Source organism: Carlito syrichta, unplaced genomic scaffold (assembly GCF_000164805.1).
Source record: "Carlito syrichta isolate Samal-C Ts95f unplaced genomic scaffold, Tarsius_syrichta-2.0.1 Scaffold304008, whole genome shotgun sequence".
Lineage (NCBI taxonomy): Eukaryota > Metazoa > Chordata > Mammalia > Primates > Tarsiidae > Carlito > Carlito syrichta.
In genome coordinates, this window is record NW_007248104.1 from 1,959 (window position 1) to 26,283 (window position 24,325).

Genomic DNA, 24,325 nt, shown 5'->3' on the forward strand with positions numbered 1-24,325 from the left:
TGCCCCTCCGGGCCCCCGGGCTCCCCCTTCCGCCCCGCCGCGACCCCCCTTCCTGCCGTCCTCCCTCTCGTTTGGGATCCGAAACCCTTGAACAAAATGGCGAAACCTAATATGGCCGTTCCGGACTGCCTGACGCCCAAATAATCTTCTTCTTTTCTTTTTGTGTGTGTTTGTTTCTTTTTCCCTTTTTTTTTTTTGGTTTTTATTTTCAGACCGAGTGTGTCAGCAGCCAGGACTTTCTCTCTGGGTCCCCTTCCAAAACGCAGCCACCGCCGTCACCAACCTCTACAAAGGTAAAGATCACCCTGCTGCATCGCATAGGGGAAGGGCAGCCTGCGCCGGGTGTGCCCTGCATTCTCGAGTGTATTCTGCTCCGAAGTGCAGCCGCCTGCCTCGGACACCTCGGAACTTGAGAATCCCGGTGCCGTGCTAGCTAGAGCCACCGGAGGCGATTTTGACACCTCCCTCCGCCCCTCGGGGACCTCGGGCAACGTCCGGAGACTATTTTGGCTGTCGTCACTGAGTGGGGGCTGCCGTTGGCGTCCTTGGATGGAGGCCGTTGAGTGTCCTGCAGGGCCCAAGATAGTTACCCCCCTAGTCAGCAGAGAGTGAGCCCGTCCCGAAAGTCAGCCGTGCCGAGGTGGAGAGACCCTGAGCTGGAAGGCCTGCTTTCCTCGGAGCGAAGAGAAAGTTGCTTCTTTGTGCCAGGGCTGGAGGTGCGCCCGACCTCCTGGAGGTCCTAGAGTTAGGCGGTTGAGAGCGTGGCTGTCTGGGGGCATTTGGTGCTTCCACACGGAGACACCTGGGCGTGCGGTTAACGTTCGGCTCCTCTCTAGCAGTTTCATCATATGGTTTCCTTCGGAACTGCCTTATATCTGAGTGTAAGTCGTTGACAGGAAATCTAGTCGGAGTTTGGAATGGATAGGTTTGTGTTTCATGGTGGTGCCTTTTGGAGCCTTCTCCCCCTCTAATGACATGAAAGTATGTGAGGAAATACTCTTGTCCGTTGTGCTCTCGGGAACAGTGGGTTTAGCTTTTGTGCCTTACTGATTTTGAAGATTTGGAAATTTGGGTTGGAGTTTTGGCAAGATTTTTATGGAAAAAGGATTTGAGTTTGACTGTTAATAAAAACGTAATTAAGCTAGGTGCCTTTAAACTTTTAAGAGCTGCTGATGACAGTTAAAGGAATTTTAATTTTGTGCGTTTCAGAAATACCAGCACAGGTTGAAATAGGCCATGATACTGCTTCTTGATTCTCAGATTCTTATTTGTAAGAATGTGCTTACGATGATAGCATTCTGTAGGACAAATGTCCCTTATTGCGAGATTTCTTGAGTAGATGTTACAGTTTTGGGGGCAGTAATTTGAGAACTGTTAACTGACAAATGAATATTAATTTTAGGGAGTGAGGAACTAAGAGTTCAGCCTTACTGAGAAATAGAATCCAAAAAGGGCCCCAGTAGGTAACTTTGATTTTATGTAGCGGAGTTTAAATGTTGACTACTGAAATTGCTTCAGCATCTATTGGTGCTTGAGGGTCTTGAGCATTCTCTTTGGTCTGGCTCTTGGTTTTGTCCAAAAAAGGTAATTTTGAAATAATACTTAAACTCAGTTTTTAAAAACACAGACTTCTTAGAGTATAATTTATGTACAGTAAGATTTTTAAAGTTGTATATCTTGATTTTGGCAAATAAATGCTATTAACAAGTAGAATGCATCTCCCCACCCAGCCCCTGCCAGTCACTGATCTTGCTGTAATATATATAATTTTATCTTCCTTGGTGTGGCAAATAGACCTATACGGTATGTAGTCTTTTGTTTCTGGCTTCTTCCACTTAGCATAATGTTATTAAGATTCGTTCATTAAGCTCACATGCATGTATTACTAGTTCAGAGTCTTTTTATTCTGTTGTGTGGAGGGACCATCATTTATCCTTTCTCTTTTGTTGCAGTTACTTTTTGCTTGAAGAGACAGCAGTACATTTTTAGTGCTTCGTGTGTACCAAACTCTTAGCCTAGGCCCTACGCAAGCACCAGTGTCCCAGCTTTGGCGCTGTCGTGCACTTGTAGAGTGTGGCTCTTGAGAACTAAGCTAGCAGTTGTATTTGGTGTTGACTCTTCAGGTAAGAAATGGGCTCAGAAGTTGATTACTTTATTTGCAAATGCTTATAATTTAGTTCCCTTTGTTTAGGAAATTTAATGAGGAACATTAATTGTATTTTAGATAAGCATCACATGTGGTTTTTGGATTGTTGTAAATGCTGTATTGTGAGTGTGAACTGTTTTGTATTTTGTTTCTGTAAAATGAAGGTCAGCCCTTCTTACCTATTAGGAGTGATAACTGGTTTGTGGAGCTGGATAGTGTAGCATCGTCATACTCTTCCTATTTGATTCAAGGAGAATGTGGATCCTCACTTTTCCTTGTATTCATGGCATGGTCTCTAGAGAACAGGCATACAGCTGTAGGAAGAATTTGTTTAATAAAACCAATAAAAATGGCAAGGTTGTGTCACAAGGTCACGCAGCATTAAGTAGTGGTAAATTTAAACCAGGTTGCTTATAGTTCTGATTTCAATATAATTTAAGGGGAGAAGATGTTTGGGGGATCTTTCAAAGTGGGCAGTTCTCCTGTATTTTGTATAATTAAGCACTTATTTGGCAAGCTAAAAGTGGCTTGTTTTATAGCCTGGGGAGATTGGCACTCCTACCAGCTTCTCCATAACTTCTAAAATGAGCTCATAGGAAGGTCAGAGTTGAGGTTAAAACCTAGCAGAGGGCCCCTTTTAATTGCCAGTGGGCTTTTGAAAAGCTGAACGTTCAGTTAGTTGGTTTAGTTGGAGCGTGGCTGGCAGGGTTTGAAAGTGAAGGTAAATGTAAATTGAAATTGTCCCCTCAGTGAGGACAGACTTAAGTAAAATGGAATGCATGGTTCTCCTCCAGATAGTAGGGTCAGACTTTGCCTTCCTTTTTTGGAAAGGGAAAGAAAAAACCTAACCTCTGGTTCATGATTTGATAAATCCAGAGAGGATGGTGTTGCTCATTGTTCAGCAGTGTGCTTGGCTTAGTGTATTTTTGATATCTGCAATAAAGAAGGGAGTGAGGAGTTTGATATTGAGGCTGTTTTGATCTAGCCAGTGTTGATGCTTACCTCGGGGAGTTACTTTACCAAGCCTGTTTTTTTCTTAAATCTCTGCCCATTTCTTTGGGTGACTGGTTTCAGTCTCTGTCTCCTGTTTCCTCACTGGGGTCGTCTTGTCTAATTCTAACTTCCTTCTTCTTGGGCCTACCCGTCCATGGAAACCTTGTGCTGGTGGTTGTCCTGTGGTGCGAGGCTTGGCTAGGTGGTTTTCCTGGGCAGCTAAGATGCATGCTGGAGCCTTCCCCCTCACAGCCTCGTGAGCCAGTTCTTGAGCACACCCCATGCTGCACTTCTCTGATTGCTTTTTCTCGACTTTGAGGTTTTTCTTCTTTGATTCTTGCTTCCTTTGCCTTCCTATTTTCAAACTGCATTTGAAGTGTTGGTTGCATACACATGCCATGTATGTTGAGAGCTTTTCTCTGATGTTGCTTAGAGGTGTTTCTGGTTGTCTTCTTGAATGGCAGTGGCTGGAGTGTCTGCACTTCAGCAGTGCTTGCAGATGGCTACTATCATTGTGAGTCAAAGACTTTCCTGCCAGATTGTCTGAGTTCAGATCTTGGCTCTGTGACTTCTTAGCTGGGTGGTGCTGGAGGTAGACACTGAAGTCAGGTGATTCACCTTTGTGTGCCTTGGTTTTCCTAACTAAGCAGGGATGAGTGTCCACAGATTATAGTAGTAAACTCTTAGTTCGGTGCTTGGCATATAGTTTGTGCCCAAGTGTTGATTGTCCGTGGTCAAGCTGTAGCTGTTTTTCCAGTGCTTCTTACTGTGGGCAGTGCATACGATGAAGGGAAGTCATTCTGGTTTATGTTTTGGCTTCAGTCTTTTTCTCGTGTTGGAATAAATTTGGTGGTGTGTACTTTCCTCCTTCCTCATCCTCTTTCCCTAGGAAGGGAGGATGTAAATGTAGGTAGAACAACACGTGAGAAAAATGATAGAATGCCTTAAAGTCCTGGTTTCTGCTAAATCTTGATGCCAAGCCCGTTTTGTGTGACCATTTTGGACTGAACATACTGTGACTTTGTAGTCCAAGCAGCAGGTGACTGGTTCATAAACTAATCGTCAGAGAAAAAGTGTATTGTACTTGGAGATAGAGGGAGCTGGTTTGTGACTCACCTTGCTGCAAAAAATTATTACCGAGCTTTGAGACTTTGTTCAGAATACCCTAGTGTGGGTTACAATTAGCAATCCTAAGCCTTACATTTTTATCTTTAAACTTTAATAGTAAGAAGTAGTAGCCTCATTCATATTATCCAGTTTGTATATTGAGTCTGTGAGGTTTTATAGAAAATCTTCATTTTTAAAAATGTAAAACATCACTGTGACATGCGTGCTGCAAGTATCAGAAACCCTGGCAGCTGTCTTCAGCGGATGGACACGGATTGGCCCCTCTGCGGGATTGGCCTCTCTGCTGTGGAGGCTGCAGCAGGAGTGAGAACTTCAGTGGCTCTGTCCCCCTGTCTGCACCTCTCCCCCCTCTGTGTGCTCACACGCCTTGCCTTCATACTTGTTTCATTGTGTTGGCAGAATGACTTGGAGCTTGCATTCCAGAGCCACTCATTGAAGCTTCTGAGAGCCCGGAGCGACTTCTGCAATCTCTTGGCCATAATTTGAGTCACTTGTTCTGCCAGGGTATGGGGTTATGCAGGAGAGTTAGGACTGTTCCACCCCTTGAGCACATGTGGAGGGAGCTTCCCTCAGAACATGGCTGGCTCTCCAAACAAAAACTTGGGCTACTTTGAGGAGCAGGAGGACAAGGATTGGATGCGAGGCAGGCAACATAGTGACTGCTGTGGTTCTCCACTGGTTCCTGTCCTTTGTTCTGTGTATTAGGTGAAGATTAAGTAAATACATACTTAGCTAGAAGATAGTGCTTATTTTTGGATACTACTTTAGGGAGTTATTTTCTTGAAACAGTTGGGAAACGGTTATTTTGATTGTGACTTAGGTTGTTATGTTTCTAAAGAAACATTAATTTTTTTTTCTAGTGGTGGAATGGTTGATTTGGGCAAATTTGATTTTAATTAATTAATTTAGAGTTGAAGTTTCTGTCACCCATGCTGGAGTGCAATGGCATGATCACAGCTCACCAGAACCTCCCTCTCCTGGGCTCAGGTGATCCTTCTGCCTCAGCCTCTGGAGTAGGTGGGACTATAGGCCACCACGCCTTGGCCAAATTTGTTGACTTTTTGTAGAGATGAGTCTCACTGTGTTGCTCAGGCTGGTCTCAAATTTCTGGGCTCAAACAATCCTCCTGCCTTAGCCTCCAAAAGTGCTGGGAATCACAGGCATGAGACACTACACTCACCCTGAATTGAATTCTTTTTTTTTTTGAGTTGGAGTCTCACTCTGTCGCCCAGACTGGAGTACAGTGGCCGCTCCTGGCCACCGCAGCCTCGACCTGCTGGGCTCTGGCGATCCTTCCGCCTCAACGCCTCAACCATTCAAGTAGCTGGAACTATAGGAGCGTGCTACCACGCCCGGCTCATTTTGATTTATTGTAGAGATGAGGTCTCGCCAAGTTGCCCAGGCGGGTCTCGAACCCGTGGGCTCAGGCAGTCCACTCACCTCAGCCTCCCAAAGGCGTGGGATTACAGGCTGAGCCACCAAGCCCGGCTCCGAATTGAATTCCTAAGTTCAAATATTTTGTAGTCATTAGTGTTGCTTTGATGTAGCACTGAGCTGTGGTTGTAGGTTGTTAGGAGAATGAGGTGGCTTTGGAAGAGACAGGTCATAGAAGGAACTCTGCCACCTCTCCAACTTTGGATACAAGGGTGCCCCCCCCCACTTTTTTTTTTTTCGAGTTAAGAGTCTCACTCTGTTGCCCAAGCTGGAGTGCAGTAGCATGCTCACGGCCACTGCAGCCTCGACCTGCTGGGCTCAGGTGATCCTTCCACCTTGACCTTCCAGGTAACTGAACTATAGGCAGGCACCACCATGTCCAGCTAATTTTTTGATTTATTGTAGAGATGAGGGCTCACCAAGTGGGGCAGTCTTGTCACCTTGGCCTCCCAAAGTGCTGAGATTATAGACGTGAGCTACCACGCCTGACCCACAAGACCCTTTGAACTCAGTTCCTTGTTTTTGAAATTGAGATACCTCTTCTGGCTAACTCCAGAATTTTGGGAGTATCGAAAAGCTATAGAGAGTGTCATCTGATTAATTTTGCCTGTGCTTTTTTTTTTTTTGAGTTGGAGTCTCGGTTGCCCAAGCTAGAGTGCAGTGGCATGCTCATGGCCACCTCAGCATCAACTTGCTGGGCTCCAGCGATTCATCCGCCTCAGCCTTCCAAGAAGCTGGAACATACCCAGTTAATTTTTTATTTATTGTAGAAACAAGGTCTCGCCAAGTTGCCTGGGCTGGTCTCTAACCCATGGGCTCAGACAGTTCACTGGCTTCAGCCTCCCAAAATGCTGGGATTACAGGCTGAGCCGGGCCTGCCTGTGCATTGTTAAAGAAGTTCTGTGTTTGGTCTTCACCTCAGAATCACTGTAATTCTTTGCCCTCCTTCACCTGCACGCTGAACCCACTGTAGTGGTGGGAGGATTAGACCTCTATAATTGCTTGAATTCATTTGTAGGTGCTTACATTAAAACATTTTTTAAAAAATATGAAACGAGACATGCTACGACTGTTGTATGAATCAGTTTTTTGAATAAAGAAATGAAGGTATTATGGTTAAAGGTTAGATTGATATTTTGCTGCCCTTGGGGTTCTCCTAACCTTCAAGTGCATGACTCTTTTCCTTTCAGTAAAATAGTGTTGGACACAAGTCTGTCTCAGTTTCTATACTCTGCTTTTCTGGAACCACATTTCTAGAATTAAGGTGTTTAGTTCAGATGTGTTCAAAGCAGTGTTTGAGAGCTTTCAGGAAGCCATGGTTGTGTGTGTGTGTGAGAGAGAGAGGATGTGTGTGAAGTTGTCCACTGGACACTAGATTGTTCTGGGATCACATTAAGATGTAGTCTAGTCATGCCTAAGATTTCCCCTACTTTAACATTTGTGGAGGGTTTCTTATTCAACCAAGTAGCTGCTTTCATTCAGGTACCCTAACCTTAACCCCAGAGGTGTTTTACTCTGTTTTAAATACTTTAGCATCTACACAAGACTTTCTGTTTAGGGAAATAGCTGAGGTTGGATTGATTTGGGTGGTAAAGTAATTGGACTTGTTTTTCACAATATTTGTTAATGCTACAAAACCAAGTTATGCCCAGATAGTGCAAAAACATGGACACGAGGACGTTAAATGTCATGTCTGCTCTTCTCCCGTATCCTCTAGTCTGTAAGGCAGTGTTTACAAAATGCATAATTTTTAGAGTGCTTAGTTTGTTCTGGTGAGACTCGGTCAGAATTTTTGAGGTGAAATGATTAGTCAGTTGCATAATGTGTTTGGAGGTTCACAACTTGTTATGTAACTGTCTTACATCTAAGCCGGGCCACCGGTAAATTACTGAGGTTTCCAGTATTGTTCAAATCTGTGGTAAAAAGCATCAATCCTTTGCAGATCTGACTATTGGGACTTAGTCAAAACACACCAGCGCTTAGGCTTGCTCTTCCCAGCAGAGTCAGTTTTTAAATCCCCTCCCATGGCCCCTTCTTTCTGGCTCTTGAGTTTTGTATCAAGTTCAGCTTCTTTTTTCTGCTGTCTGGTCTGCTAGGGTTATGCTTACATGCTTGCTTCATCTTTCTCTGCACTTTGCAGCCTGGGCAACTTGACGAGACTTCATGTCTACAATAAATCAAAAACTAGCCGGGTATGGTAGCTGTGTGCCTGAAGTTCCCGGGTACTTGGAAGGCTGAGGCGGAAGGATTGCCGGAGCCCAGCAGGTTGATGCTGGGATGGCTGTGAGTGTGCCACTGCACTCCAGCCTGGGTGACACAGTGAGACTCCAACTTAAAAAAAAAAAAGAAAGTCTTAGGCTATTTGAGTTGTTTACATTTTAGATACAGCATCTTGTAAGGTTAGCTTTATCTGAGTCTTCCTCAAGAGATGGGAAGTGCTGTATTCTTCTCCTAAATGCTATTTTTGTTTATTTTTTCTTTACTTTTTATTTATTTGTTATTACTTGAGTTGAAATCTCACTCTGTCACCCAGGCTGGAGTGTAGTGACCCAATCATGGCTACCGCAGCCTCAACCTGCTGGGCTCAGGCGATCCTCCTGCCCCAGTCTTCCAAGTCTCTGGAAATACAGGTGCATGCCACCACTCCCAGCTAAGTTTTATGATTTATTGTAGAGCCAAGGTCTCGCCAAGTTGCCTAGGCTGGTCTCAGGCCCCTGGGCTCAGGCAGTCCTCTTGCCTCTGCCTCCCAAAGTCAACTATTTATGTTTAGAATGTAGCTCATGCTTGCTTTGTTTATGATGATATCAGAAGTCAGGATTTTTTTTCTTAATTTTTTTTTGTTTTGTTTGGGGTTTTATTCTATCACCCAGGGTGGAGTGTGGTGTTGCAGTCCTGGCTTACTGCAGCCTCGGCCTCCTGGGCTCAAGTGATCCTTCTGTCTCAGCCTGAGTAGCTGGGACTACAGAGCACAGAATGCCTGGCTAATTTTTGTATTTTTTGTAGAGATGTGATCTCACTGTGTTGCTCAGGCTGGTCTCGAACTCCTGGGCTCAAGTCATCTCCCTGCCTTGGCCTCCCAAAGTGCTGGGATTACAGATGTGAGCCACCGTGCCCTCCAGGATTCTTGATTCACATTATGACTTGACTGTTATTCCAGTAGTGAGACGCTGGAGGAAAATTAGTTCACTCCTGAGCTGCTTTTTATATCTGTAAAATTAGAATACCTTCTAAAAACTGTGATGGGTTTAAAGAGAAGATAGATGTGAATATACTCTAGGACATATCACATGTTTTCAAATGGATGTTGAATTCTAGTTTTGGTACTTTTTATTTTAAAGTATTTTGACGAGAAAAGACCTCCCATGGAGAAAGCCTGTTTTTCTTTTGTAGTCTGGTCGTCTGCAAAGGAGTGGGCCTCATTATAAAGTTCTGCTTGTGCTGCTGCCCTCTTGCCAGCTGTCTTTTTCAGTAATGTAAATTCATTCAGTGTGGGGTCCTCTGTGATGTCTGGATAACTCTGTTTTTCTGGAACACAGCTTTTCATTGTTTGACGATTGCTCTTCCTTTCAGAGTCTACTCTAGAGGTAGTGGACAAGGAATTAAAGTAATGGAAATGCATCTTTGTGTTATACAAGTATTGCTGCTTTACAAAGGTTCAGGGATAAAAGAACTATCATCTTTAATGTCATTAAAGACATACTGGTGAATTTCAGCGAGTGCAACAGCTCAGCTAAAAATAAATGGCATTGACTTAAGTTTTCAGTCTTTTTTTCGGTTAGTTAAAACCACTAAAAAGTAGGGATCATTCAGTTTCTGGGAGACTTCAAGGCAAACTATTGGGAAGTGCTGGGAAGTGGAAACAGAATGAGAATATACCCAGGGCAATGAATGAAATTGTTTCCACCCTGTTGTTTGGTCTCAGTGTTGAATAGTCAATCAGAATTAATTTTCCATTATTATTATTATTATTTTGAGTCGGAGTCTTACTCTGTTGCCCAGGCTGGAGTGTAGTGATACGCTTATACAGCTACCACAGCCTCAAAGCTGCTGGGCTTAGGTGATCCTTCTGCCTCAGCCTTCCAGGTAGCTGGAACCACAAGCTTGCGCCACAATGCCCGGCACATTTTTTATTTGTTGTAGAGATGAGGTTTCTTCAAGCTGCCCAGGTTAGTCTCGAACTCCTGGGCTCAGGCAACCCTCTTGCCTTGGCCTCCCAAAGTGCTAGGATTACAGGTGTGAGCCATTGTGCCTAGCCAATTTTCTATGATGGTGATGAGTTGAAGTCTAACTCTGTTGCCCAGGCTGGAGTGCAGTGACATGCACACAGCTACAACAAAGCATCGAACTGCTGGACTCAGGTGATCTTTTTGCCTCAGCCTTCCAAGCAGATGGGACTATAAGCATGTACCACCATGCTTGGCTAATTTTTTGATTTATTGTAGAGACGAGGTCTCGCCATGTTACTCAGGCTGGACTTGAACCCAACCCCCCTGAGCTCGGGCAGTCCTCTCACTTCAGTCTCCCAAAGTGCTGGAATTACAGGTGTGAGCCACCATACCCGGCTAATTTTCCCTTATTATTTCTTAAAATTTCTAAAACGTTTGCTGCTGCCTTCAGTGTGTTCCTAATTCTTGGTACTGAACCTGTCAGTAGGAGTGCATCTGTGGAATGACACGGGAGATGCAGGTGAACGTGGCCTGCGTCATGTGCACTGTTGAGACATCTGTTAAGCTATTTGATGCTCCTGCTTAGAATTTATGAGAATTCACCCTTCTGAAGGAGAACAGTTAAGCTTAGTGGCTAAGGGTTACAGGCTGTGGAGTAGAATTTTAGCTCTTTCACATTTTGTGTGACTTTCTTAGAGTTACTCAGTGCTCTGTACCTCAGTTTCCTCACTTGCAATAAGAGACAGTAGTAGGTAGTAGGTAGACATATTACTACCTCCTTTCTCATGTGAAGCCTTGTAGAGGACTAATGATAGTTTAGCTATTGTTAATATTAACCTAAAGCAGAGTATAAACCCAAATAGTAACCTAAATCAGAGTAAGTGTGGCAAGTTATTTTAGATAGTTGGGCTAAAGATAAGTAGTCCCTCGTCTGTCTGCTTAAAACATTTTTTTAAAGAACAAGACAGAGCTCTAGGACTGTGTGATGAGTAAATACTGAATTTATTTATTTTTTTTTTAAATTTTTTTTGAGTTGGAGTCTCACTCTCACACAGACTGGAGTGTAGTGGCCGCTCCTGGCCACCGCAGCCTCGACCTGCTGGGCTCTGGCGATCCTTCCGCCTCAGCCTTCCAAGTAGCCGGAATTACAGGCATGTGCTACCACGCCTGGCTGATTTTTTGATTTATTGTAGAGATGAGGTCTTGCTGCCCAGGCGGGTCTCAAACCCGCGGAAAATACTGAATTTAAACCGTTAAGATTAAATATCATGTATAACATTTTCATTGTTACTGAAATAATTTCTGTTTAATAGGTGACTGATGGGCTTAGGGGTCACATATTTCGTGATAATTATCTTGATTAACTTATAAAATGGTTTTCTTTAGAATGGAACGCAGTATGACTCTAATGATCATCATATATCTTTTTCTTTCTCCTTTTTCTAATAGAAAGCGTGGATACCCACCAGCGAAGTTTTGATATTGGAATTCAGATTGGCTATCAGCGACGCAATAAGGATGTGTTGGCTTGGGTTAAAAAACGCAGAAGAACTATTCGTAGAGAAGATTTGATCAGCTTCCTGTGTGGAAAAGTTCCTCCACCACGAAACTCTAGAGCTCCCCCAAGACTGACTGTAGTGTCCCCTAACCGAGCTACTTCAACGGAAACTAGCTCATCTGTAGAGACTGATTTGCAACCCTTCCGGGAAGCCATAGCTCTGCATGGTAAAGCCGTTTAAACATACTTCTTTGGAAAAATGTTTAAGAGGGTGCCTGTGGACCCATTTTCACGTTTAGGTTTAGGTCCAGATACATTGTCTGTTTTTTGTCTATTGCAGTAAACACTCTAGAAATGTCTAAATAGAATGCAAGCTAAGAACTTCTGTGGGCAGTGTTGGACTGTCAGCTAACCCATCCTAAAACTGTTTTAGAAAGTTAGTTTGAGCTTATTGGTGTTACAATGACAGAATCTTACACTATGTTGTACATGTTTCCTTACTCTTTGGAGTCAAAGAGGAAGTTCTATGTCTTAAGAATTCTATTGCGTTTCTGATTGCTTGGTCCATGGTAGGCAAGTATGACAGGCAAGCATGACAGGAAATTGTTGGGTTCTCATGGGAACTGGGAACTCCCTTTGATACCCTTCTTACCTACTGTGCTGTAGAGGGTGAGAGGTGATGACCCAACTGGGAGAGGACAGATGTAAAAATTGAATTCCCTTCTACCTGCTGTCCCTCAGGTTCTTCTTTGATAGGGCTGGCAGGGGTAGAGCCAGTGGACAGGTTCATCACCATGTCCTTAGGCGAGACCTGTCGTAAAAAGGCATTCTTGGCTAAGGAGATTGTGGTGTTATTGGAGGATCCTGGGGAGTGTATTCGATAAGTCTGTTGTTCTCTAGTACAGACTTCCAGATAGAGCTGGGAGAGTTACCTTCTGTATGACAGCATTTAATACTGCTGTCCAGAAACCCAGGATAATAAGACTGGGTTGAAACCGAGATGAAAACATGGATCATTCAGATGGCTGAGCAGGTGGAAGTAATTAGTGAGTTAGGTTGTGAGTCCTGTTACAGTGTAGGTTATCTAAGGCAAGGTAACCTGGTAAGGTAGTAAGAATAGAAGGCTTGTATATAAAGGCTTCTGGAGCATTCACACTTGAATGTCTGTAGAGATTCTTGCTCTCTTTGGCAAACCTTGAGTCTTTCCTAGAACCCCAGTCAGAACACGGAGTTGAAAAAAATGTTTTGTTTCCCCCCAATTGGGAATTTGTTTATGACAAGTTAAAAACCAATATATTACTTACAAGAACATCCCAGCTGTATGATACGGTACTGAAGAACGCACACTCCGTAGTTCTAACACGGTGGATTGGTAATGCTGTCAGAACTTGGAAACTCAGAACTCAGACAAAAAAGATCAATCTTGTTGAATTAGAGTTTCACATCTTCCCCTTACTAGAGGTGTACATAGTTTGTCAGATTACTTTTAGCGTATGGTAGTATTTGATATAGTTGTCTCTTGAGCGTTCTGATTTATTATCAAATCCTTTATTATCAAGTGGATTTATGATTCATTCCGTGCTTCTCTCTCTTTTTTTTTTTTTTTTTGTGCTTCTCTTAAGTATTTTCCTATATTATACTACCATACTTTAGAAGATAGTTTTAGGAAACATAAACACCATGCTTGTAATCTTCATGCAGTAGTGTACATAGTAGTCAAAAGGGCAAGTCAAACCTCCCTCCTTAGAACTACTTCATCCTCCGGCTCCCATTATATTTTCTCACATTGAATCTGTTCGACCTGTGGTTTATTATTTTCCTGAACTTTTGGAGTTTTTTGTAATGATGTAGTTGTAGGAAAGGATTGTTTATAGTTTTGGCATGTCTAAATTGTGAGAGTTTAAAAAAGCTTAAATATTGTGTAGAGAAGTAACCTTTCCCTTCAATAAATTATGCTGTAGCACTAATACAGAATATAGTGCAGACTCAGTGTACTCTTAGCTTTCCGACTTCTAATTCATGTAGTTAGAACAATGATGTGGTGAAGTAACAGGGCCCCTTGAAAGAGTATACAGAAACATAAGTTATACTGAGTTTTGTGCTCTAGCAGTTTGTGAGAATGCTGGTCTAACTTGAGTATTGGAAATAATTGGAATGATTCTAGTATTAGGGCACTGTTAACTGAAGAGTAATGTAAATCAGTGACTTTAACTGGGTGTCCTTGTTATCTGATTTGTTGAATAGTCAGATGAAAATTGTTAAGGTCATCTTTTAAAATGTATTTGGAAACATCTTAATTAGGGTAAACATGAAGTCAATTCAGTTTTGCATATAATTTGCCTATCCAAATTTATGAAGTATAAATGAGGTCAGGTTTGAGGTTTTTGGAGTTCTTTATGGAAAGAGTCTAAATTTATGAAGTTTTTGGAGTGTAGGGGACATGGGAAATAATTGGTATATTGAAGCCAACTTGAGTTTATAATCAGAACAGACTCCCATTCCTCCTCTTGGTCTATGTCTTTTTGAGGGAGGACAGGTTTCCCTCATAGTTTTTTTTTCTACCCCCTCACTACCTCTACCAAACACCTCCACCAAATAAATATGCCTTTAATTTCTAAGGAGAAAAATGACAAGAGAGTTGAGACAATTGCAGAGCATTTCCTGTGGAGAGTGAGTCTAACAGTGAATAAGGTCCCCTGATTGTTACTGCATCAGTAACTAAACTGGAGCCCAGTTTAGTGGGAGAGATTTCTGTAAACAGTTTTCATCAAAAGTGTATTAGTGGTTATCAGATAGTTTCAATCCAAAACTACTTCAATTAACCATTAGTGAGGCTTAAAGACTAATTCAGTGCTTTTTTGACGCTTTTTTGACACTTGTCTGCAACATGTTGCTTGTTTTCTGTGTACTATGGGACCTAGTCATCTGGTTATTGGTCTCACAGAGGAATTTAAGAGATGCAGAAGCAGTGCCCAATTGATTTCCATCTTTGCCTTGATATTCCATGTCATAAAATAACATCATTGTTACTTTTCTGAGAGCCAGTTAATAACTGGCAACTTCTTTTTATATAAACGGAATACTTCAGATAGACCAAAAACCATCTGGACTACTTTGTGGTTCTCTGCCATCATTCTGGGTAGCCCACTTTCATTCCCCCTCTCCAGAGCTTCTTTTCTTCTGCCATGTCGGCCCCCCCTGACTTTTCCTCAGCTTCTGTCACTGCCCTAGATTTTGTTCTCCAGGATTCTGGCCATTGCTGCTGCCTTGTGTGAGCCCCTCAGGGCCAGCTCACTCTCCCTTCCAAAGCTATAGCTCTTGGCCGCCAAGCGTGCCTGTCCCACTGTCCTCAGTACATGTCTCTAGGTGTACATGTCTGCAGTTGTTTGCCTCAGGTGAACATTCTGACTGGACTCCTTCTGCCCCAGCAGCAGCAAGTACCCATCTTTTCCTCATGTAGCCATTCAGCAGATTGTGTGGCAGACTTTGTGCTGTTCTGGAAATACCTAAACAAATATGCTTCCTCTTTCTGTTGAGGCAGAGGCAAACATGTATTTGGATAATTTCTTTTAATGTCATGAATGTGATATGTATAAGGTGTTGTGGGACAGAAAGGACATTTTGCGATGCAGCCTGGCTTTGCATGGGCTCAGGGCAGGCCCTGTGGAGAAGGTTAGTCTGGGCTCTTGGGCTTTCTCTTTTCAGTTTTTGCCTCCCAGTCCCAAGCTGTCCTGTCTTTGTTAAGACCATTGTTGTGATCTTTTTTGATCTTGTCACTTCACTGCTTAGTTTTCCCTGACCTACACGGTAAAGTCTAGATTCAGCATGGCATTGCCAAGCCCTTATGACCTGGTCTTACCTGTGAGTCTGATATTCTAGCTGTCCTGTTGAATGTCCTGAATACCTCCCTGATCCTTGACAAGTCCACTTCACCCCCACTTGTTCATCCTTCAGACTGACCAGACCTCACTTGTGTGATGCAGCTTTCCTTCAGCTCTCCCTTTCTCACTGGCCTCTCTCAGCCCTCCTTCTTGATTTGTTTCCATGGCTGTCCCTTCCACTGAGGCTATGTTAGTGCAGGTGGGCCTTGTCATTCCTTTGGGCTTGAGCAGCCTAGCAAAGAACCTGGTATAGGTGTGTTCTGAGTTGACTACAGGGTTAACACTGAGGTCTGTTACGTGAATGAATATAACACAATGGGGACCCAGAACTTCTGGAAAGAGTTGAGAATTACAATCCTTAGAGGACTACAGTCCGGGTTAGGGTAACCTGTGTACCTGGGGGTGCTACAAAGTAATCTGGAATTAGAACAGCTGAGACTTTGCATGGGGGCTGAGGGTGATACACCATTAGAGCTACTCTTTTAGGGTTCATTTGTTAAAAGCATCTTGCTAGGAAGGTTCTCATTGAATCCTCACACCTACCCTGGGTTATTAGTACCACTTTAATTGGTGAAGAAAGGCTTATTTGGCATAGGTGGAACAGGTTTGTAAGTGGTAGATTCAATACTCCAGATCTGTCTGGCTCCAAAATGCATCCTTGTAATCACCATGCCTCTCTATTTGTAGATTGAGGGTTTCTTTCCTCCTCCACCCCCAAAGGGCTTAGGGGTTGAGGTAGGAGAGAGTTGAGGCTTTTCTTCTAAAGTCATCAGAAACTATGTGAATATTGCATGACTTGCTGGGGCTCTAAGTGGCTCTGGATGAATATCCTTGACGATTAGTGACCGCTGTAGGACATAGGCTTTGTGTGTAGGCCTGTTTCTTGTATGACCTTGGGCAACATGCTTAACCTCTCCAAGCCAGTCTCCTTTGTGAAGGGTAATAAATGTTGTTATAAGGTGATGGATTAAATGAGAGCCTAAACAAATTACTACGCACTGTAAGTATTCTGTGCCTTGAGAATAGAAGGGTTGGTTCTACTCCTGGGAGTACACTCTTTGCTTCTGAACAGTGTTACTACAAAAACAGACCTGGAACCTAGGATCTCAAGGCCCAGTGGGCTACTTTGCCTGCTGAGATACTTTTCCCTATTGAGTAAGGATGACATTTTAAATTACAAGAGTCATTCTAGAGGGAGAGAGAATTTAAAACTTTATTGCTAACCGGTTACCTAAATATAACTGCTAAGATCTTAAGCTTGTTTCATGTGAACAGACTAGTGAGGTTGGTTACGTTCTCTCGTCCACCTGACTGGGGAGAGATTCTGAGTTGGCTGCCCAAGCTGGAGGTGTGTCTGGAATGCCTTATGTTGAAATCTGATCTCCCTCGTTCCTAGTTTTGGTCATCATTGGGATTAGGTGGAAAAGGTCCAGAGTAAGAATTGGGGGGCGGGGTGTTCCAGGATGGGGAGCCAGATGTCAGTTCAGACTTGACACATTTAATAACTTTATTCAATGCTTCCTTGCCCTTGCTCATGCCATGTCCTAGGTAGGCTTTGTAGGATACTCACCCTGGGTCAGTCTGTTTCATAGAAATCGAACACTTGGCTTTATTTTTATTTTTTAATTTTATTTTAAAGATATGGGGTACAGTTCAGGACTAGGTATACAGATGGAACACTTGGCTTTAGTTCCAGAAGCGATTGTGGTAACATTCCTGACTGCAGGGCCTGGGGTTTCCCTCTGTTAAGATATGTATCATTTTAGACTCAAAGGCCTCTGGCATGCTGGGTCTGGTGTCAAAACAGGCACTGGTGGGAACCATTGCTGTCATTGGCATTTGGCCTTCATCCTCTGAGTTTTAAGTTCCTTTCATGCTTAAGATAATTTTAAAAGATAGTGGGTTTTATATTGGACAGTTTGAAGTATATAAACCCAGGGAATCAGATTGAGGCATGTCATTGCCATGAGAGTTAGTATAGGCTACATTTCTGGCTTTTTGTTTTGGCTAACAGAATCTTTCTGTGGTCTTAGTGGAAATTCTGATTCTCTTAACCTCATCAAGTTGCCTGACAGGTTCTTGGATCTGGAGAAATTGGGTGTAGGGTCCTATAAGGGAAAGGTAATCAGTTGGCCAGGTGCAGTGGCTCAAGCCTGTAATCCCAGCACTTCGGGAGGCCAAAGCAGAGGATTGCCTGAGCCCAGGGGTTTGAGACCAGACTGGGCAACTTGGTGAGACCTCTTCTCTACAATATATCAAAAAATTAGCTGGACATGGTTGTGGCTGCCAGGAAGGCTGAGGTGGAAGGATCGCCTAAGTCCAGCAGGTCGACGCTGGGGTGGGCCGTGAGCGTGCCACTGCACCCCATTCAGCCTGGGCGACAGTGAGACTGACTCAGAAGAAAAGAGAAAAGGAAGAGGTAATAATCATTTGAAATCAGGTCCAAGGACATAATTTTTTACCTAGCAGATTCCTTATCTGTCACATCCAAAGCATGAGACTGCTACCTTTTCCCTAGAAAAGGAAAGCTGATTTCAGGTAGCCTGAACCAATAGGATTTACTCTCCTCTGAGCACAGATTTTTATAGCCTTTTTTTTTTTTTCCTGTCAGAACATCTTTGGCCCTGTGTGTGCCAGAGTGATACAGAAGGGAAATTAACCACATTTTTTGAAAACAAACTTCCTGAGAACATTTCCTAGACAATTGATAGAGAAGCTTATTACTTGTGTTTGTTTCTCTCTTCTACTTTCGTATCCTTCTTCTATCCCTTCCATCGATATAGCTAAATGTTAGGAATTTGCCTTGACAGCTAACACACATGTCTAGGTTAAGTATTTCTAACCTGGTGGTACAGGGTGAGAGGCTCTGCAGTTTTCTGCTGCAGAGGATTACTTTGCACTGCCCTTTGGGGGATTTCTCTCTGTCTGCCTTCTGGAACCCCTTTTCTCTTCTGAGGAAACCCATGCTCCTTGCAGTGTGTGGAACACAGACTCTTAAGAAATGCCTGTTGGATGTTGCAGTCTGCATCTTCTTGAAATAAACAGAACTGTTGATGGCTGTTTAACAGTAAAATGTGTCTAAAAAGCGTATTTGGAAATGAAGATGTAAGAGATTAATGCACCAAAGCAATCTCTTAGTTTCTTAAAATTATTTTAAAGACTTTCTTTGATTGAATTTCTGTGAAGGCTGGAATTTCTAAATTATGCCATTTGTTCAAACCAACTCTGAGAAGAACAATTAAGGCATTAAGATAGCATTAAAATGTTGGATAAAAAGTGGGCATTTTCTGTGTATTAAGATGATATGTTAGTTGCTGAGGTTTCTGTAGATAGGACTTAAAAGCTTCCTGCATCCCTAATGCAAAATTGTCTTGAACTTGCAGTAAAATTTTGTCTTTTTTCATTGCAGTGAGAAAGGCTGTGTAGCTATGCCTCAGAGCCAGTTTACTTACCCTAGTACTTATCTAAGGGTGATATTTGAGTTTAATTTTCTCACTAATTTTCTGATTTATAAATAGTAGTTTCTTGGAAATTTGGAGAATTTTCTAAAAGTAAGAAATTCAGTATCTTGTTCTATGTAGAGATAACTTGCAGTTAAATGTTTGGTGCATTTTCTTCTAGTCTTTTTTTCAATGTATAAATATTAAAATTATTTCATAGTTGAGATCATATTGCATATATGGTACTGTATCCTGCTTTTTTCGTTTTAACGTCGTGAGCAATTTTCCCATGGCATTAAAAACTGTCTTTGAAAAATGGAAAGCATTTTGGGCTGTCAGCATAACTGAAAATGTTTTCTTGGTGTGAAACATGTATCTTTGTAATTGGTTTGATTTAGTGTTCTTTACTTCAATAAAAATTCAGTATTACAATTTACAGATTGGGGTGGGGAGTGGTATCTACTTCAATACCAAGATCTTCCTAGTAGAATTCCTTTTTAAATGTTTGAACTCCCTGGTACATCTGAAACATGACATTGACACAACAAGTGCTTACTTGACCTGGCACCTCAGAACACAACTTTGTGCAAAGGGAGTGCCGTGCCTCTGAATAGTGCCACTCATTTCAGATGCAAGAATGCCATTGTGTCAGGGCTCCCAGTCAGGATGTCACCCACTCGGTTCACATTGTCAGGATTTCAAATCCCTCCTTTCTATGGGAGCAGATCTGCAGAGGGCCCTGAACCCTGTGCTGGTGGATCCACAATGCGCCTTCTTGCCTCCAGGGCTAGCTAGCTCTCCTCTCCAGGGGTTTAGGAGGCTGGGAAGCAGTAGAGTGTAGGTGAAGATCCTGGCTGCTGGCCTAAGGCAGTGAGATGAACCGGATTGGCGTTTATTCTTTCTCTGCCTGTGTGTGACCTAACTATGTGCCTGGAAACTGAACTACATGTAACTAATGCTGCAAACAGGAATTTCTTATCCTAAGCATGAACTTGGTATGACAATAATAGCTGTGTGCTACTTTTAATAATTTACCATGTAACTTGGATTCCTATAACCTGGACTGTAAATTTGTTTTAGCTCCAGTGGGAGTTTTCAAAGTATGATTAAGTCATCCTAATCTATTTTTTTCCACTCCTACACTAATTTTAAATGGATACAGAAACTTTACAACTGATTAGTTTATCTTGTATTAAGCAGTTGAGACTTCTCTGTCTAATCATGCTACTTGTTCTGCTTTTGTCAATTGATAATCCCCTGGCCTTTTTGAAAAAGTGTGTTTTTAGTAGAAGTTAAGTCGTATGCCCTCAGGACATACAACTTAGGTTTTTTTTGTTGTTTTTTTGTTTTTTGTTTTAGTTCTGAAGCATGTTTAGATTTTTCTGTACTTGTATAGGCCTGATTGTTTATGTGGCTTAGCTAAGGTTTCCTAAAGCATCTTCTAGTAGCTGTCATTGGTTTATAAAATAAAATTTGGGCTGTTGAAAATGCATATTTTTTTGGTTGTTAATCTTAATTATTTTTGACATTTGTGATAAGTCTTTTTGGGGAGAATTAGGCAGGCAAACTTAGAAAAGATAATAGGTAATGTACATTGTGATTTTATTTAAGCTGTCAAATTGTAAGCCCCAAGTCATACACTCAATAATGGAAAAAAAGATTTTTCCAGAAGTCACTGGGAAAATTGGCCAAGTTGATGCTTAGTATATCTTTTTCCTGGAGAATACAGATTGAAAAAAGAAATATTTGTTTGAAGTGCCTGTTCCACTTCTGATGTGTTTTATGATCCTTTGGCATTTGTCATTAGGTATTAAACATTGCCATGGGACTCCTACATTCACAAGAAGAGCATTGGGGTGGGCTTTGTTGAACTTTTGTCATTTGAAATGACAGGATCCTGAATTTAATTACTGCAGTAGCCCAGTTTATTGCTGAATGACCATATTTTGCCATATAATGACCTAAGTGCCTTTTGCATTATGAAACAAGATTATTGTTAAAGGATGTGGCATTTTTTAGTAGTATGTTATGGGCTGTGAGATTAGGAAAAAGAAACCACAATTCTCCCCTCAAGAAGTTCAGTCTTAGTGTAGAACTTGGGGAGGAAAAAAAAAAAAAAAGTCAAAGTCAACAATGGGGATAATTGAGTTTTAAACTTGATGGCAGTGATTTCAGTGAAGAGAGCCACCTGGGTTTATTTCCAGGCATTGGAGAGGTGAATAAACTTCAGCAGCTTAGATGTGAATTTTGAAACGAGGGGTAGGACTTTGGAGTATTATTTTATTTTCAGATTTCAATGAATGTTCTGTGCCAGGCACCATGTTAAAGTCTTTAGATAGAGATGGTTGATTGTATCATGCTATAGAAAAATAGCCCAAGGTGTTTTAAAAAATTTTTTAACAATGAGCTTGTGCAGGTTGGGCAAGAAGGAGGTGCAGTTCCTTTTTGACAGTGTTGAGTTTGAGGTGTCCAGTAAGCAGTTAGGAATCTGGATGGGTCCTTGGGCTCAGGAGAAATGTCTACTTCTATGGTCCAGTTCTGGAAAACACTGAAACCTTGTGGGTAAGCTTAAGCCGTCAAGGGCATCACTGGGTGATACCAGCCTGTCAGGGGCAGAAGAGAACCCCTCAAAGGGGATTGAGGAAAGAGCTGGCAGGCTGGAGAACAGAAAGGGGTGGGTAGTTTCCATTTCAAGCAGGGGGTAAGAGGAGCCAGGAAGAAACTACAAAGGACAGGTAGGAGAGCCAGGAAGGGAACCTCGGTGGGGAGCTGGTGGGCTCACGGAGTGAATGTTGAAAGAGGTGTGCTGGCCTGACTTTTAAAGAGCTGCATACCATTTGATGTTGGTAGTGGATACAAATCATCCAGTTTTGGGATGGGGTGGAGAGGGCAGGAAGGGAGAGAACTGGTCAAAGACAGGCCCAAGAGGCAGGCAGGCCGACCCTGGACCCCGAGGCCACTTCTTGCCAAAATACTCAAGACTTACTGGAAGCAGTCTCACATTGAATGGGAACACAGGCTGCATTTTGAGTGAGAGTCCCCTGCTCTTGTTTACTACCTGTTGACCTTGGATGGATTACTTAACCTTTTAAACTTGGTTTTTCACCTGCAGGATAGTTATTATAGGTATCACAGGGTTACTTCAAAAATTAAAAAGTATTTAATATTAGTGACTGATGCAGGAAGTGCTTTCCTTTTTTTTTTTAATAGGTGCAAGCCTTTGAAAGGTTTAGAGGCAAAACAGGGCCACAATTGGATTTCCTCTGACCACCAACGGGAAGGGAGAATGCATCTTCTGCAAGGAGAGCAGAAAGAGAAGAGGGAGGCACGGGAGGGGTGGAAGGGGGGTATGGGGGACTGGGAGTTGGGCCGATGGGAGGAGGTGTGGGCCAGAGAATATGGTCAGCGAATGGGAGTGTGATGGGGACATGGGTGTGAGAACATTCACATTTGTGCAGTGAGAACTATGTCAAGGGAAGTTTAGAAAGAACAGGCCCCTATCGAACCTCTAAGCTTACTTTAAAATCGAAGTCCTGTTCTTCAGAAACTAATTGGTTCTACTAGATCGTGTAAGATGTTTAGTCAAGCAGTAACAAAATCCCTTGGTGAGGCTGGGATAACGGGAGGGGGATATACATAAGGCAGAAAGTGCACTATGGGTGATGGCAAACTTTTAAGGCTTCGATGCTGTGGTTGTTTCCTGGCCTGACTCATACCTTCTACAGGTATATCCTCAACATACGGGACTGGAACGTAAGTTTGGCTCCTTAACTGCAAGTTTAAGGAATAAGTGTCCAGTGATGAGTGCTGGGTATATTCTGGATTCACTAACTCTTGACCTTGAAAGCAAAGCAGCAGGTTTCTTCATACCCTCTGCCCTGAAGGATTAGAACACAACATTGATTCAGGTGGTTGTAAGAGTTTCTACCAAATACTAGCCCAGCCCTTGGTGCTCATATAAACTGATTGGTCCAGGGCAGACCCCCTTTGTACTTGAAGTCCTAGCATAATTTAACAGTGGCCCTTTTTGGGGGCTCATCAGTGTACTGTTTCGGATGATAAATTATGTGGTCACTTTATCTAGAGGGGTTTATTGGGGTGATCCCATCCAGGCCTATAAATGAGTTCTTGCTCCCCTGACTATACCATACACATACACACTCAGAGGGATCTATTGAAATGGTGATTCTGATAACCAGAATGCCTTCCTGTTTAAAGCAATCCCTCTTGTCCTCGTCTGCAAATTGTATCCAGTACCTATCAAATAAATGGGAAAATTTCATGATCTTTTTGTACACCCAGCACAATGGTTGACACATAGTAAGCTTTCAGTTATTGGTAGTTTTATCAATAACATATGTCAAAGTCAGATGGTTTGTTTTTCCAGAATAAAACCTAATTGCTTACTAGTGACCCCTTGCAAAGAAAAGAGGTAGGCGTCCTTGGACACTGTGACAACATGGAAAGTAAGGTGGGTTGCTTTCAAAAGGGTGAACTGATTGAGCAACTCTAAAACCTTTTTTCTTCTTCCTAGGTCTTAGTGGTGCAATGGCTAGTATAAGCGTGCGCTCGAGCACCCCAGGCTCTCCTACCCATGTAAGCAGTGGATCGAATGCTAGTCGAAGGAGAAATGGACTCCATGATGTCGATTTGAACACTTTCATATCAGAAGAAATGGCACTCCACTTGGACAATGGTGGAACTAGAAAGCGTACCTCAGCCCAGTGTGGCGATGTCATTACAGACTCACCAACCCATAAACGCAACAGAATGATCTAAACTGCAGACATTTTCACACCCACCATGCTGCTTGAAAGCCACTTGATCCTCAACATATACTATTATTGCAAAGGAAACATGAGGCCATCTTCCCTGTTCACTGTTTAAGACAAGTGAATTCTATAGTGGTTGCCATAAAAGGAAGTTCTAGGTATTTACAGTAGATGCCTCTTGTAACTATGGCTTTCTTAAAACTATAATCCTAGCAGAGGACATCAGATATCGTGTAGTCGTTAGCAAGATCATCATAGGTAAACATATATCCGTTCCAAGGCTAAAAGTGACCTTAACTGTATTTATTCTCAAAGGGAAAGGAAATATCAGATGTTTATTTGGTTATAGAATGCTTTCTTTCTTTTTTTTTTTTTTTTTTTGGTCCATTTTCTGCTGTGTTGCTTCTACAGTATTGCCAGTTTCCTAAAATTGTCTACAAACACGATTTGGCTTCCATTTTTGCAGCAGCACTGTACCATGCACCTGGTTTCTATATAGTAGCAGTGTGCCACTTCGAGTTATTGGACTGTGCCCTGTTTTTAGTTTTCAAAGCAGTTTCTAATTCTGGTGATTGTGTGATGTAAAGAGGTGCTATGATGGTCATGCAATTAATACTTAATAGTCAATACACAGAACTCTATTGGATTCACTTTCTGTGTGTTAGTGCTCTAAAAGTAGCAATATTATTACACTGCCCCCAGATTAACTCTGTAGGCTTAAAATATTCAAAAAAAGAAAAGAAAGCTAGAAATCAGAAGGAAAGGACATTAGACTTAAACAAAAAGCCTCAGAGTGTGCTTCATTGATTATATTAGTTTAGTGACTTAATTCTATTCGTACTGTATTGTTCCTTTCTTTTCCCCCCT

The 24,325-nt window shown here is 42.3% G+C and overlaps 1 protein-coding gene across 1 annotated transcript; it reads left to right on the forward strand.

Moving 5' to 3' along the window:
- Positions 1-212: 212 nt before the first annotated feature.
- LOC103261792 (UPF0472 protein C16orf72) lies at positions 213-24,091 on the forward strand (the record flags this gene model as incomplete). Its single annotated transcript, XM_008059369.2, has 3 exons — positions 213-293; positions 11,317-11,592; positions 23,221-24,091. Coding segments are annotated over 3 exons (602 nt in total), but the record flags the coding sequence as incomplete, so codon positions are not given.
- Positions 24,092-24,325: the final 234 nt, after the last annotated feature.